A 12,540-nucleotide genomic window follows, 5' to 3' on the forward strand; every position below is an offset into this window, starting at 1 on the left:
CCCACTTTCTCGGCGACCCGGGCACTATAACCGGAGCGGCGGGCTCAAAATTAGCCTGGGCTGGAGGCCAGAGGGAGCCGCCTCCACCCTCCCTGACCCACCGCTGTGGAGACAGATCAGCCTCCACCTTCTGACCTCTTCCTCCGTGGAGCCTGCCAGGTGTGGTTCCTCAAGAACTCTACTACTCTCCTGCACACCTGCCCACCACCAGCACCTGCTCACGCACACCTTCCCACCACCACACACACACTCATACCCACCACCATCACCCGCATTCATACCTGCTCATCACCACCACACACTCATGCACACCTGCCCACCACCATCACCCGCTCATGCACACCTACCCACCACCGCCACCCGCTCATGCACACCTACCCACCACCACCACCTGCTCATGCATACCTAACTACCACCACCACCTGCTCATGCACACCTACCCACCACCACATACACACACTCATACCTGCCCACCGTCACCATCACACACACACACACCTATCCACCACCATCACCTGCATTCATACCTGCCCACCACCGCATTCATACCTGCCCACCACCCGCTCATGCACACCTGCCCTCCACCGCCACCCACTCATGCACACCTGCCCACCACCACCACCCGCTCATGCACACCTGCCCACCACCGCCACCCGCTCATGCACACCTGCCCACCACCACCACCCGCTCATGCACACCTACCCACCACTACCACCCACTCATGCACACCTGCCCACCACCGCCATCAGCTCATGCACACCTACCCACCACCGCCACCCGCTCATGCACACCTGCCCACCACCACCACCTGCTCATGCACACCTGCCCACCACCACCTGCTTATGCACACCTGCCCACCACCACCACCTGCTCATGCACACCTGCCCACCACTGCCACCCACTCATGCATACTTGCCCACCACCACCACTCATTCATGCACACCTGCCCACCACCACCACTCATTCATGCACACCTGCCCACCACCACCACCTGCTCATGCACACCTACCCACCACCACCACCCACTCATGCACACCTACCCACCACCACCACCAGCTCATGCACACCTGCCCACCACCGCCACTGGTTCATGCACACCTACCCACCACCACCACCCACTCATGCACACCTGCCCACCACCGCCAGCACCCACACTCATAGCTACCCACCACCACACACACACACACCTACCCACCATCATCATACACACAGAGACTTACCCACTATCTCCACCACCCACACACACCTACTCACTATCACCACCACACACACAGACCTACCTACCTACCATCATCATGCACATCTACCCACTATCACCACACGCTCATACACACCTACCCACTACCATCCCACACACAGACATACCCACCACCCGCTCATGCACACCTATCCACTATCACACACTCATGCACACTACCCACCATCACCACACACTAATACCTATCCACCATCACACACATACAGACCTACCCACCACCATCACACACATACATACCTACCCACCACAAGCACACACTCATGCACACTACCCACCACCACCACACACTCATACCTATCCACCACCATCACACACATACATACCTACCCACCACAAGCACACTCATGTACACTACCCACCACCATCACCACACACGCATACATACCTACCCCCATTACACATTCATACACACTACAGATATTCATACCCTTCCCACACCATATTCACCTGCATACACCATTACACAGGTATGTGTATATATACATAACCACACACTACCACTTTCATACATACGATCTCTCTCTCTCTCTTTCCTTTCTGTCGTGCACACTGACCTACAAACCCTGGAAGCCCAGGCGTCCAGTTGTGTCTTACACATACATTTCTAATCCCCTCTCCAACTAGCCAGTCCTTTTGGATCCCGGAACATGCTCGGTGGTGAAGGCCAGCAGCTGCCCTGAGCACCAGGAAAGCACCTGGGGTGACCTTCTGTCACCTGGTGCCAGGCTCCATCCCAAGAGCAGGGCGGATATGGTGAGAAGACCTCACAAGCAGAGACGGTGTCCCTGAGGAATGGATGCAAGGGGACCCAGACAGGGACAAGGATGTGGCGGGGGTGGGTGCATCTGAAGCTAGAGATGGACCCTGGGGTCACTGAGCACAGCAGTGCAGGCTGCACCTTCCAGGTCCCAAGGGCCAAGACCCTCCATTCCATCTGCACGGGGAGAGGTAGAAAGACAGGCAGCTCAGCCAGAATTTTCTGCTCCATCCCTGGGAACAGGGAGTAACCACAGCACACTGGTTCCTCGGACGGCCCTTGGTTCCAGAGGGGAGGAGTGAGTCAAAGCTCACTGGACAGTCACAGCGGATCCGTGGACATCAGAGAAAACAGCAATTCAAACTCAGTGACCTGTCTGGGGGCTCCCATGGGACCCCCAGTCAGAGTCCATCAAGCCAGGGATCCCTGAAGACAGAAAACAGTCTCCTAGTCAGACGTGAGGCTCCAGGAGGCAGGGTCTCATCTCCTGCAGCACAGAGCCCAAGGCTTCCCCACCAGAACATGCTGGCCTTGTGCCCCCTTCTCTCTGCACACCTGCGGCTGAGAGGAGCCAGCTATCCCTTATCTGGGCAAACCTCCAGGAGCCCCATGCCCAGCTCCCCATGCTCTATACTGGCAGCAGCTCTCGCCACAGTGGACCTCTGCTCCTACCGATCATACAGGCCCTGCTCTGGCTCAAGCCCGGTGCCCAGTTCACTCCTGCCAGTTTGGGGATGGTGGACACACTGTGTCCTCTCTGTCCGCCTCTGGCTGTGTTGGCATCTGGAAGGCAGCACATACAGAGTTGGCATCTGCTGGGCAGGCCTCTGCTGCCCTGCATGGTCTCAGACAGGCCCACTGAAGGGGCGGCAAACAGGAGCCAGGACCAGGTAGTTGAGAGTCCAGGGGCAAATGCTCTACCCAATTCAGCTACCAATCCCCACCCAGCCTGGAAGGCTCGCAGCACTGAGTTTCGGTGACTTTCATGCCAACGTTTACTGGATGCCTAGTCCAAGGCAGGCCCTGTGCTGGGCACTGAGGGTACGAGGAGGAGTGAGCCCCCAGCCATACTCTAAACTGAGTCTGAGAATATTCTGACATCAGCCCAGAGCGTTTGAACCAAAAGCAAGCGCAGTGGCCAAGAGATAGACAAGGACTGGCTGCAGAAGGGGAGGGGCCAGAAAAGACCACACCAAATCGAATCTCACAGAAGACCCAGGAGTTGGCCAAGAGGACAGGGACAGAAGGTCTCTCTGACAGAAGTGGGGAGCAGTGCTGGCAGCCGTGGAGGCTGGAGAGAGAAATAAATGGGGAGGGGAAGGCCAGACCCACTGAGGACTTGGCAGCAGTGGGCCCGTAGATTAAGGCCTCCAGGCTTGGAATCAGCAAGGGCACAGCACTAAAACAGCATAGGTGCCCCTGGAAGTGACAGATGGATGAGAGAAAGAGAGAGAAGGGAGGAAGGGGGGATCTGAGCCCCTATAATCATCACGTCTCCAGGGAGAGCTTCGAGAAGCTGAGCTCCAAAGACCCTGTGCCCAGCGAAGCACTCAAGTGAGCTCTGTTGCTCTTTTGGTTAATGTTTAAGCCACTGATGGTTCTAAGTCAAGAGAACCCTGTGAAGTGCCGTGCCCGGCCCGCCCGCCCTGAGTGAGCAAACAGGCTATGAGCCTGAGGACCAGTGGGGGCCACCTAGGCCCGCTGACTGCCAGGAGTGTGAGCAGCATCCTACAAACCCCAGCGGGGAGGTGACAACTTGGAACAGAGAGGGACACCACTGGAGGTCGTTGTCCTTCTCCCCTGCAGGAGGGGCTGGCGGTCTCTGCCCTGTAGGAGCTGGGGCCCCCTCCAGGGCCCCGGGTGAGGAGAGTGCCTCCCCCACCCACTCCCTCTTCTGTCAAAGACACACAGACCTCCTGCCAGTCCACTGGCATTGGCATCTGAGTCACCAAGTGGCTCTCGGGTGCTGAGAACACAGCGAGAGTGACTTCCCCATGCCCACAAGACGGGGCAGCTTTGGAGTAAAGTCCCTCCCTGACTCCTCCCCCTTTCTGTTCGTCCGGGGCGGGGGATGGAGATACAGCTGCTGTGACTTGGACACCCTAGCTTTCTGAGCTGCCTACAAGGTGGCACCAAGCAGAAGCCCACAGGTGAACCTGCCCTCTAGGTAGGGATCATGCAAGAGGGGCTGAGTATCCCAGGAAAAAAACTAACTCACTCACTCACCGCCATTGAGTCAATGCTGACTCAAAGGGACCTTAAAGGACAGGGTAGAAGTGCCCGCTGTGGGTTTCCGAGACTGTCGCCCTTCGCGGGAGTGGAAAGCCCCATCTTTGTCCTGGGGAGCTGCTGGGGTTTCCAAACGCTGGCCTTGTGGTGAGCAGCCCCACGCTTAACCACTGCGCCACCGGGCACGCCATTGTGGGCACGCCAGAGAGAGTGCAGTCTTCCTTGTTTCCCACCCTGAGTTACTAGGTGGTCTCCAGGGGAAAGCTGTCAAGGCCATCCAAGGCACAGGGCTCTTTCTCCCATGCTCCCGGGGAAAGAACTGAGTTTTGCTCCGAAGGCTGGAGCTTCCCCACCAGCCTGCCCGCTCCCCAGCTGAGCCCCACGCGGACAGTGGACAGCCTGGCATAGAAGGAGAGGTCAACAGAGGCTGTGGGGTAAGGGAGGGCGGGGGTGGAGAGGAGGGTGGAAGCGTGGAAGGGGGTTCTCTCCAGCATCTCTGGGCGGGATGTGGCATCTCTCTCAGGGTCCGGCGCGCATCCTACCTGGACAGGGATGAGGAGCTCTTTGTCATCGATGTCAATGAGCACATCCTCCCCAGGACTGAGTAAGCTCACGTCATCTGTGGAGGAAAGGGGTCCCAGGCCTGAGCAGAGGCTCCCTCCACCCATCACAAGACTCAGCCACAGACCCATGCCCCGCACTCCGGGGGCACCAAGAAACTGTGGGATGAGCCGCCAGTCTCTCCACACTGATCGTTCCGATCTCTTCTCCCACCCTCTTCTTTCTCCGGCTCTGGCCCCTCTCATCCTTACCCCCACAGCCCAGTCCCACTGTGTCCCTGCCTCTCTCTCTCTCCCCTTCAACTCTCCTCCACCATCTCCACCCCACTGGGGCTCTCACAGCTCGGCTCCCACAGAGCTGGTCAGCCCTTCCTGGTGTGCCCAGCATGGAACAAGGCTTGACCCTGAAGAAGGTGGGGGGGGGGGGTCTGCCCTCCGGGTCCAGCTGGACATAAACCTGTAGCATCCAGGCCCCAGCAGAAGGACTTCAGGATCCATCTCCCCTGGGAAATCCCACCTCCTCCTGAGCCCTCTGCAGCCCGGGCCCTCCCTGCCCACCCGCCGGCCCCTCCACCTACCTGGGCCGCCCTGTGGAGATGGACTCTCTGCCGTGTAGGGGTCGCACAGGAAGCTCTCCAGGGAGCGGATGGTACACTGGCCCACCACAGGCCGGCGGCCAAACTGGCGATTATCAATGACCTTGACCACGATGGGGGGGCAGTAGAGCTCCTCCCGGGGCAGCATCTGATGGAGGGGGGTGGGTGGCTCTAGGCACTGGCCCTACGACTCCCTCCCTCCCTCCCTCTCAGGGAAATCTGGAGTAGGAGGTGGGGTGCAGAGGCCCTTCTTCACAGGGCAAAGGTCAAGAGGATGCTACCAACCCTCGGACCCTTCCCAGTGGCCATAAATCCAGGCTAGCACTTCACCAAACCCAGGAGCTGAGCCAGGGTGCGGAGAAGCCACACACCTTCTCCGGCTGCCTCCTTGCTGCCGTGGGAGGAGGCCCACAGCCTCACCTTCCAACGATACCCAGCTGAGCCAGGAGTTGACATAAGTCTCCCTTCCCTGAGCCTTCCCTGGCCACCGGTGGGGATGGCCAGAGAACAGGGGAGGAGTTGGCCTAGGAGTTGGCTGGTCTTGCAGACAGTGCCCCCCAAGTGGATCCTCAAAAGCTGGCTTACAGACCAAGTCTTTCTCCCACCCCCCAAAAGCACTTTGAACACAACTTGAAATAATTTATACGCTCTCCTTCGGTGGCGGCCCTGGCTCAGCCAAGAGGAGGCCCCTGTTGACAGCCACTGGGCCCGGAATTCCTAAAGTGTTTTTCATCTTGCAACCATTTTCCTCTCCTCAGACTTGCCTGACTCCGGCCACGAGGGAGACGTGCTCCCTCCAGGAAAATGAGGGAGCTTGGGAGGGCTGGTGGGGAGGGGGCGGGATGGGCATGCTCCTCCGGGGAGCCTGGCTGGGTCAGCAAAGGTTTAGGGGATGCATGAGGTCAGGGCTGGCAGGCCCCTGAGGAGAGGAACGCCACCGCAGAGTGGCTCTCGGGATGGACTTGTGTGGCTCTGGGTGGATGGGAACAAGGGCGGGGGGCGGGGGGCGGGGGGGGTGGCATCCGTATGTCCTGCTGATAGGTCCCAGTGCTCATGCTCTCTTCCCTGCCTGACTGAAGAGGGGGCTATGGCAGGGGACGGCAGGGAGAGTGGGCTCACCACTTCCATGAAGAGGGTGCAGACGTCAAAGTTGGGGTTCTTGCGGAGGTTTCGGATGACACAGGACTGCACTGTCTGGCCCCCACACTCCACCACGAGGCTGGGGGATGAGATGCTGGCCAGCTGATAGCTCTTCATGTTCCGGAGACCCCAGGCCAGGATCTGGGGGGGCAGAGCAAGTGGAGAGAGTGCTGGAAAGTCCCCAGGGCCAGGGTTCACAGGGCTGGGCCCCAAAAGGAGGTGCGGGGCCGGGCTCACCTCGATGGCAGTCCGCTGGAGAACCGGCTTGATGTTCTGTGGGACCATGTAGATGTTGGCTTCCCTCTGAGGCGGCGGGTAGGGCAGGTCGGAGTCTTCTGACTTCACGGCGGAGCAGGAGGAAGACCAAGGCAGAGGGGGCAAGGCGGGACAGAAAGAAGGGCGTGCACCCGGAGGCACGGAGACCAAGGGTGGAGGCACGGCAGTGTCGGCACCAGAAGGCAGAGACAAGAGAGCCCTGTCAGTGTGCACCAGCCACCATCCCTTTCAGGGTCACAAGTCAAGCAACTTGGCCCAGAGTTTAGGTAGCCCTGCCTCGGATGGAACCCCAGCCCCCCTCCTCCCATCGTGTATAGGCCCAAATGCACCATGGGCAGCTCAGGCCCCCCCTCTCCCGGGCACACACATGTACTCATCATCATCATCATCACCATCCTCCTTCCCATCTGCCCTTGGACACACAGCACCCTCAGTCCCAAAGGGGCACGGCCCCTTCCCTCAAGGCTGGGCTTCTCCCTCAGGCTCGGACCCTCCTGACTTTTGCCACTTGCCTGAACATTCCATGTCCTCCCCCCAGCCCCACCTGTCCAGGGAGGGCAGAGAACTGCACCTGCCCCATGAGCCACTAAGAGCCACGCAGTTGACCAATGGGAGAAAGGCAGAGAAAATGCCCTCCACTCACAAAGTGTCCAAGAGCTCCGCTGAGGGACACCCCTGGCCACCGCAGACCAGGGACGGGCAGGGCATAGGTCCACATGGCCCCCCACCAAGGCTAGGCAAGAATCTCCAGGGGCTATGAACAGCGACACTGGGCGGGGGCGGGGGGTTCAAGGTGGGAAAGGTCCTGAGGAAAGGCGCACAGTGGGGGAACCTGTCTGAGTGGGGGTGGGGGTCCTTAGACTCCTCCGTGCAGTGCAATAGCAGGCGTCAGGCGCCAGGCTTGGGACTCCACGTCCGTCTACACAATGGCTGCGGAACATCTGTCTGCCTTCGGGGTGACGGCCAAGCTGGCAGCAGTGAGCACCCAGGCAGCACTGCGAAGAGGGCCTGCTGCGTGGAGACGCACAAGAAGACAGCCCCTGCCAGCCCACGGGCGCCTCTGGGGCACCGGGAGGAAGATGTTGCTGGCTGCCCGGCTCTGGGCTTCCCCATCAGAAGGCCATCAGTTTGCGGGATGATCGGAGCAAGACGCGTTACTGCCATCTACTGGGAATCGACTATCATACATGCACCCCAGGCCCAGGCCGGAGCCCCAGAGTCAGTTGCCACTGGCAGATACCCGCCTGGGAAAGATGAGAACTGACCCCACAGGGTCCCCAAGGCTGTGACTCCTTGCAGACACAGACCACCGCATCCTTCTCTGGCAGCTGGTGAGTCCGAACCACTGACCTTGCTGTGAACTGCCCAAGCTCCGCGTCACCGGGACTCCTACTCAAGACAAACAGAATGGCCCGGCCAACACACTGGGCGCTATCCGTCTTAGGACTTAAGCGCCCTTGGGCACAGTGTCTCATGCAGTGTGCAACCTGAGTACCCACATAGGGGCGCTGTAATGAAAAGGGTGGCCGTGGGCACCTGGCAGAGCTTGCCACACGCAAACACAGCGAATGATGGAATCCCCGCATTTTCTACTCAACCAGCTTTGGCCTCCTTCCCAGAGGGAGCTCCAGCCTGTAGCTGCCCAGGGATGCCCTGAAGTCAGTTGATGGGGGCAGCAGGGACACCAGCTCCCTCCTGCCTCCACAAGTCACTTCACAGCCAACCGCATCTAGCAGTCCTGCCCAGTCACTCAGTGATGACCGACGCTGCCCCCCGAGGGGCAGGCCGGCAGCTCAGTTCTAGAGTCAGAGAGCCCACCCCCGCAACTTCGAATCCCAGTCCTGCCACTTCCTCACTGCCTGCCCTTGGACAAATTATCCAGCCAAAGACTTGGCATCCTCAGCTGAAGAGGTGAGCTCGCAGTGCCCAAAGGCATGTACTCTGGTTACCAGAGGGAGCAAACGTGAAGAGATCTGGCAGAGGCGGCACCTCCCAATCAGCAGTGACAGGCTGCCACTACACAGGATGACCTCCCTCCCCAGGAGAGCTGGTGCAGAACTGACCCACCAGAGGTCTCTCTGAAGAGCCTGGCTTTTTAGCGTCCCCTAAATGGAGATCCCTGGTGGTGTAGCAGTTATGCGGTTATGTGTTGGGCTGCTAACCTCAAGGTCAACAGTTCAAAACCACCAGCCACTCCAGGGGAGAAAGATGAAGTTTGCTACTCTTGGAAACAGTTACCGTGTCGGAAACTCACAGGGGGCAGAGCTACCCCCATCCTACAGGTTGCAGTAAAAAGAACATCCCCAGGAGAGAGGGTGGAGGAAGGTACAACGGCTCCAGGTAGGTGCACAATGCAGGAAGCACCAGCATCCTAGGTGGCCGGAGGGACAAGGCACCATCAGGAGGGTGGTGTACAGGGCTGCCTCTGCCCAGGCCTCCTAGGTGCATGGGCACCACAGCCTGTCTGAGTAGGGGAGGCAGGGCCTGCATGCTAGGGAGAGTCCTGGCATGATGCCCACCCTTGGCCTTTGAAGGCACCGGCTGCATGGCTGTGCAGGCAGAGGTGGCCTCTGTAAGGGAGGGCCAGTGCCTGCCTGCTGCTCATACCCACTCGTGCCCACCTGGGGCTGATGCCCAGCTGAGTGTGGGCCTGGAGCCAAGAGGCCCGCCAGAAAATGTACACAGGAGGCAGGAAGAGCCAACCTCTCCTGGGTGGCTGCATCATTGGCCTGCAGTCGCCAAGGAAAACGCATGCCCACTTTGCCCTCTGGAACACTCCTTGTGGGGCCCCCACACTCGGAGTAGTGTCCCTCTGACTCCTCCCAACCGTGCCCACGTTTCCTCTTCTCTCGTGGCTCCCTGGGGCCCTGCAGGGTTGCCGTGTCTAAGTGCACCCAGAGGACCAGGGTGCAGACATCCGGCCCCTGTCTCTGCAAACCCTGTTCACTGACAAGGAGAGGGGAACAAGAAGCTGGAGAAGGTCGGCTCCAGTACCGTGTGGAGGAGGCCTTGGAGGAAGAAGGCAGGTGCACAGAGCTGTGGAGCGCCAGGCCGGCCGAGGCAGAAGGGAGAGACAAGCAGAGACAGGTTAGCGTGTGTGACGGGGCGGCTACCCCAGCACAAGGCCACCATCTCTGTCCACCTTGCTGTTCCCAGGGGGCCCCAGGACCCATTAGCTCCGTACCGCAGGCCGCCACCTCCCCGAGATCACTGCCTCCATTTCCCGCCCACCCCCCACCACGCAGCATACAAGCTGCCACGCATGAGAGCCCTGTACCCCAAGCTGGGTGCGCCCCACCTCCAACAACATGTTCTCACTCTGCTTCAGCACCGGCACCCACTCTGCCCCTCTGCCCACTCCTCCCTACCCTCTCATGCTGCCTATCAGTTCTTCCCCTTCTTCTCGGGGAAAGCACCCCGGTCTTGAATCCAGTCACACCCTCCTGCCGGTCCCCCTCTCCCTTCTCAGCAGCCTCCCCAACTTTCTCTCCTCCTTCAGGACAAGGAGGTCTATATCCACGACCTCCAGTCCCTCAGATGCCCTCCTCCCTCCACCCCTACACAGCCCGCTTCCGCCACCACTGCCCCTGAACCCTTTCTCTCCAAAGTCAACAGGGACCTGCTGATAGCCCAAGCCAGGAGACACCCTTAAACACCTCTCTCTCCCCGTCCCCTCTACAGCCTCAGGCCAGTCGGCCTCAGCCTCCTTCTGAAATAGTTAGGGTTCCACACTGCTAGCCCCAACAGCAGTCTCCTGAGTGGCCCATTCCTCCCCACTCCCCCAGGACTCCTCACTCTCTCCTAGCCCTTCTGTCCCATTAGCTCGCTCAGGCTCCTGGTCCACATCCCCAGCCTCTCACTGCACAGGGCATCCACACACCCTGCAGGTGCTCCTGCTGAATTTGTCCACCCCTGGATGCTCTATCCTCCCTTCCCCTGTTCTCAAATGTTCCCGTCTCAAAAACTGTCCCCCACCCCCTGACAATCAAGCCAAAAGGTCCTACGTCACCCTCGGCCCTCCCCCCCCCACCCCTTATGACCACATCTAACTGGTCACCAAGCCTTGGCAGCCCTGTCTCCTGGTTTCTTTCATGCCTGTCCACTTGTCCTCTCCCGTGGTTTGGGTAGCTGCTCGCTCGCATCGGGGTTCACCGGCATCCTCCTCAATGGTTTTACGCAGCTCCCCCCAACTACGAATGCGCACTGATCACTATAGCCAAGGGGATCTTTCAAACATGCCGCTCCCTGCTTAAAACCCTTCAAAGGACCACACCCCCTCGGGGTGAAGTCAAACTCCTTTTGGTGTGGCCTCCAAGACCTAGTTCCTTCCGACCTCACTGGCCTTTTCCTCACCAGGTGTCTTTCCCCTTCCACCCGAAGAGCATTAAGCAACTCCCACCCCCGCCCAGCCCCGGGCATCTCAACATCAGCCCTCTTGAACACACTGGCAGGAGGCCAGAGGCACCAGGTTCCCTTTAGTCTCTGAAGCTTGGAATTCCCTGGTCCCTCTGCCTGGAATGCTCTTCCATCCCACTGGGTATCGGACTGGGGCTTCAGCCTCTGCTGCTGCTCTTAGCTTAGGTTAAGCACCCTTGGGGCTCCTGCGTTTCTTCAGACCTACTCCCATTCTAATGCCACCCCGTACCCTGCATGTAAAAGGGTACTTTGTCTGTGGCTCTGGTTAAACCAGCAAGTCTGGACGGTGAGACCACAGCGAAACGACCCGTCCAACAACTAAAAGATTGTGAGTGGATACATGAAGGGAGAGGAGCAGCGTGGCAGACAGATGGTAGGTGGGTTGCATAAAGAAATTTTCCCCACTGTTTTGGTGGCTCCAGCCTGAGCCCTGGGCCACCCAGCAGCCCCTCCCTCCTCCCCACAGCCGGCTCTAGGCTTCTTTGGCTGGGATGGACTCCACTCACCACCTTCCTGGACCTGCTTGAAGCTCCAGAAAACCTTGCAAGCCACTCCAGAAACTTCTTATAAGCCTACTCTCTAGGGATTAAAATTCGCCTGTCTCAGTGACCCTCTGTGGTCCCCAGGTTCACAACAGGTCATCCTCCAGGTGGGAGGCCTGGAGCCGCCCAGCAGACTGCCAGCTCTGTAGTCCCCCCACCCCCATCTGCTGAGTCTCCTAACTTGCTCTAGCCCAACCTGGAGCGTCTGCCACCACTCTCCGGGTCAATGACTCTCTCAGAACTGGGGAGCTATCCAGAAGTGCCTGGAAACATGGTGGTTACACACTGGGCCGCTTACCCTAAGATTGGCAGTTCGAAACTACCCAGGAATTTCAACTCACTGCCATCAAGTGTGTCCCAAGTCATAGTGACTGGATAGAACAGGGAGGAACTGCCCCTGTGGGTTCCCAAGCCTGCAACTCTTGACGGGAGTAGAAAGCCCCATCTTTCGCCCTAGGAGCAGCAGCTGGTGGTTTTGAACTGCTGACCTTGCAGTTAGCATCCCAACGAGTAACTCTCTATGCCACACTACCAAGGCTCCTAGGAACCTCAAAAGTAGCAAATACTGCACATCTGATTAGAGAATGTCCTCTTAGCCCAGGTCCTTCCTCGTGCTCCCTGCGTGCAGGGAGGCCTTGAGAGCAGGTGGTGGGGATCGACAGGTATGCAGCGTGCTCACCACCCCAGCTGAGAGCGGAGGCCCTCAGGGCAAGTGAGGCTCCCTCACACTCACCAGAGCAGAGCCCTCCTGTCCGCCCTTCTGTCC

The 12,540-nt window shown here is 59.2% G+C and overlaps 1 protein-coding gene across 21 annotated transcripts in view; it reads right to left on the reverse strand.

Moving 5' to 3' along the window:
• Positions 1-12,540, reverse strand: part of DYSF (dysferlin) — a 213,819-nt gene that overhangs the window by 63,457 nt on the left and 137,822 nt on the right. For 15 of the 21 annotated variants that reach the window (XM_075556967.1, XM_075556977.1, XM_075556979.1 and 12 more), the window contains 4 exons: positions 6,778-6,879; positions 6,520-6,681; positions 5,383-5,548; positions 4,787-4,863 (listed from right to left, as the gene is read on the reverse strand). In XM_075556967.1, coding sequence (XP_075413082.1) covers positions 4,787-4,863; positions 5,383-5,548; positions 6,520-6,681; positions 6,778-6,879 — 507 coding nt within the window. Of the gene's footprint in view, positions 1-4,786; positions 4,864-5,382; positions 5,549-6,519; positions 6,682-6,777; positions 6,880-9,810; positions 9,853-12,540 lie in introns of all 21 variants that reach the window. The other 6 variants (XM_075556961.1, XM_075556969.1, XM_075556964.1 and 3 more) reach the window with 1 other exon arrangement.

The sequence above is a fragment of the Tenrec ecaudatus genome, chromosome 8 (genome assembly GCF_050624435.1).
Source record: "Tenrec ecaudatus isolate mTenEca1 chromosome 8, mTenEca1.hap1, whole genome shotgun sequence".
NCBI classification, from domain to species: domain Eukaryota; kingdom Metazoa; phylum Chordata; class Mammalia; order Afrosoricida; family Tenrecidae; genus Tenrec; species Tenrec ecaudatus.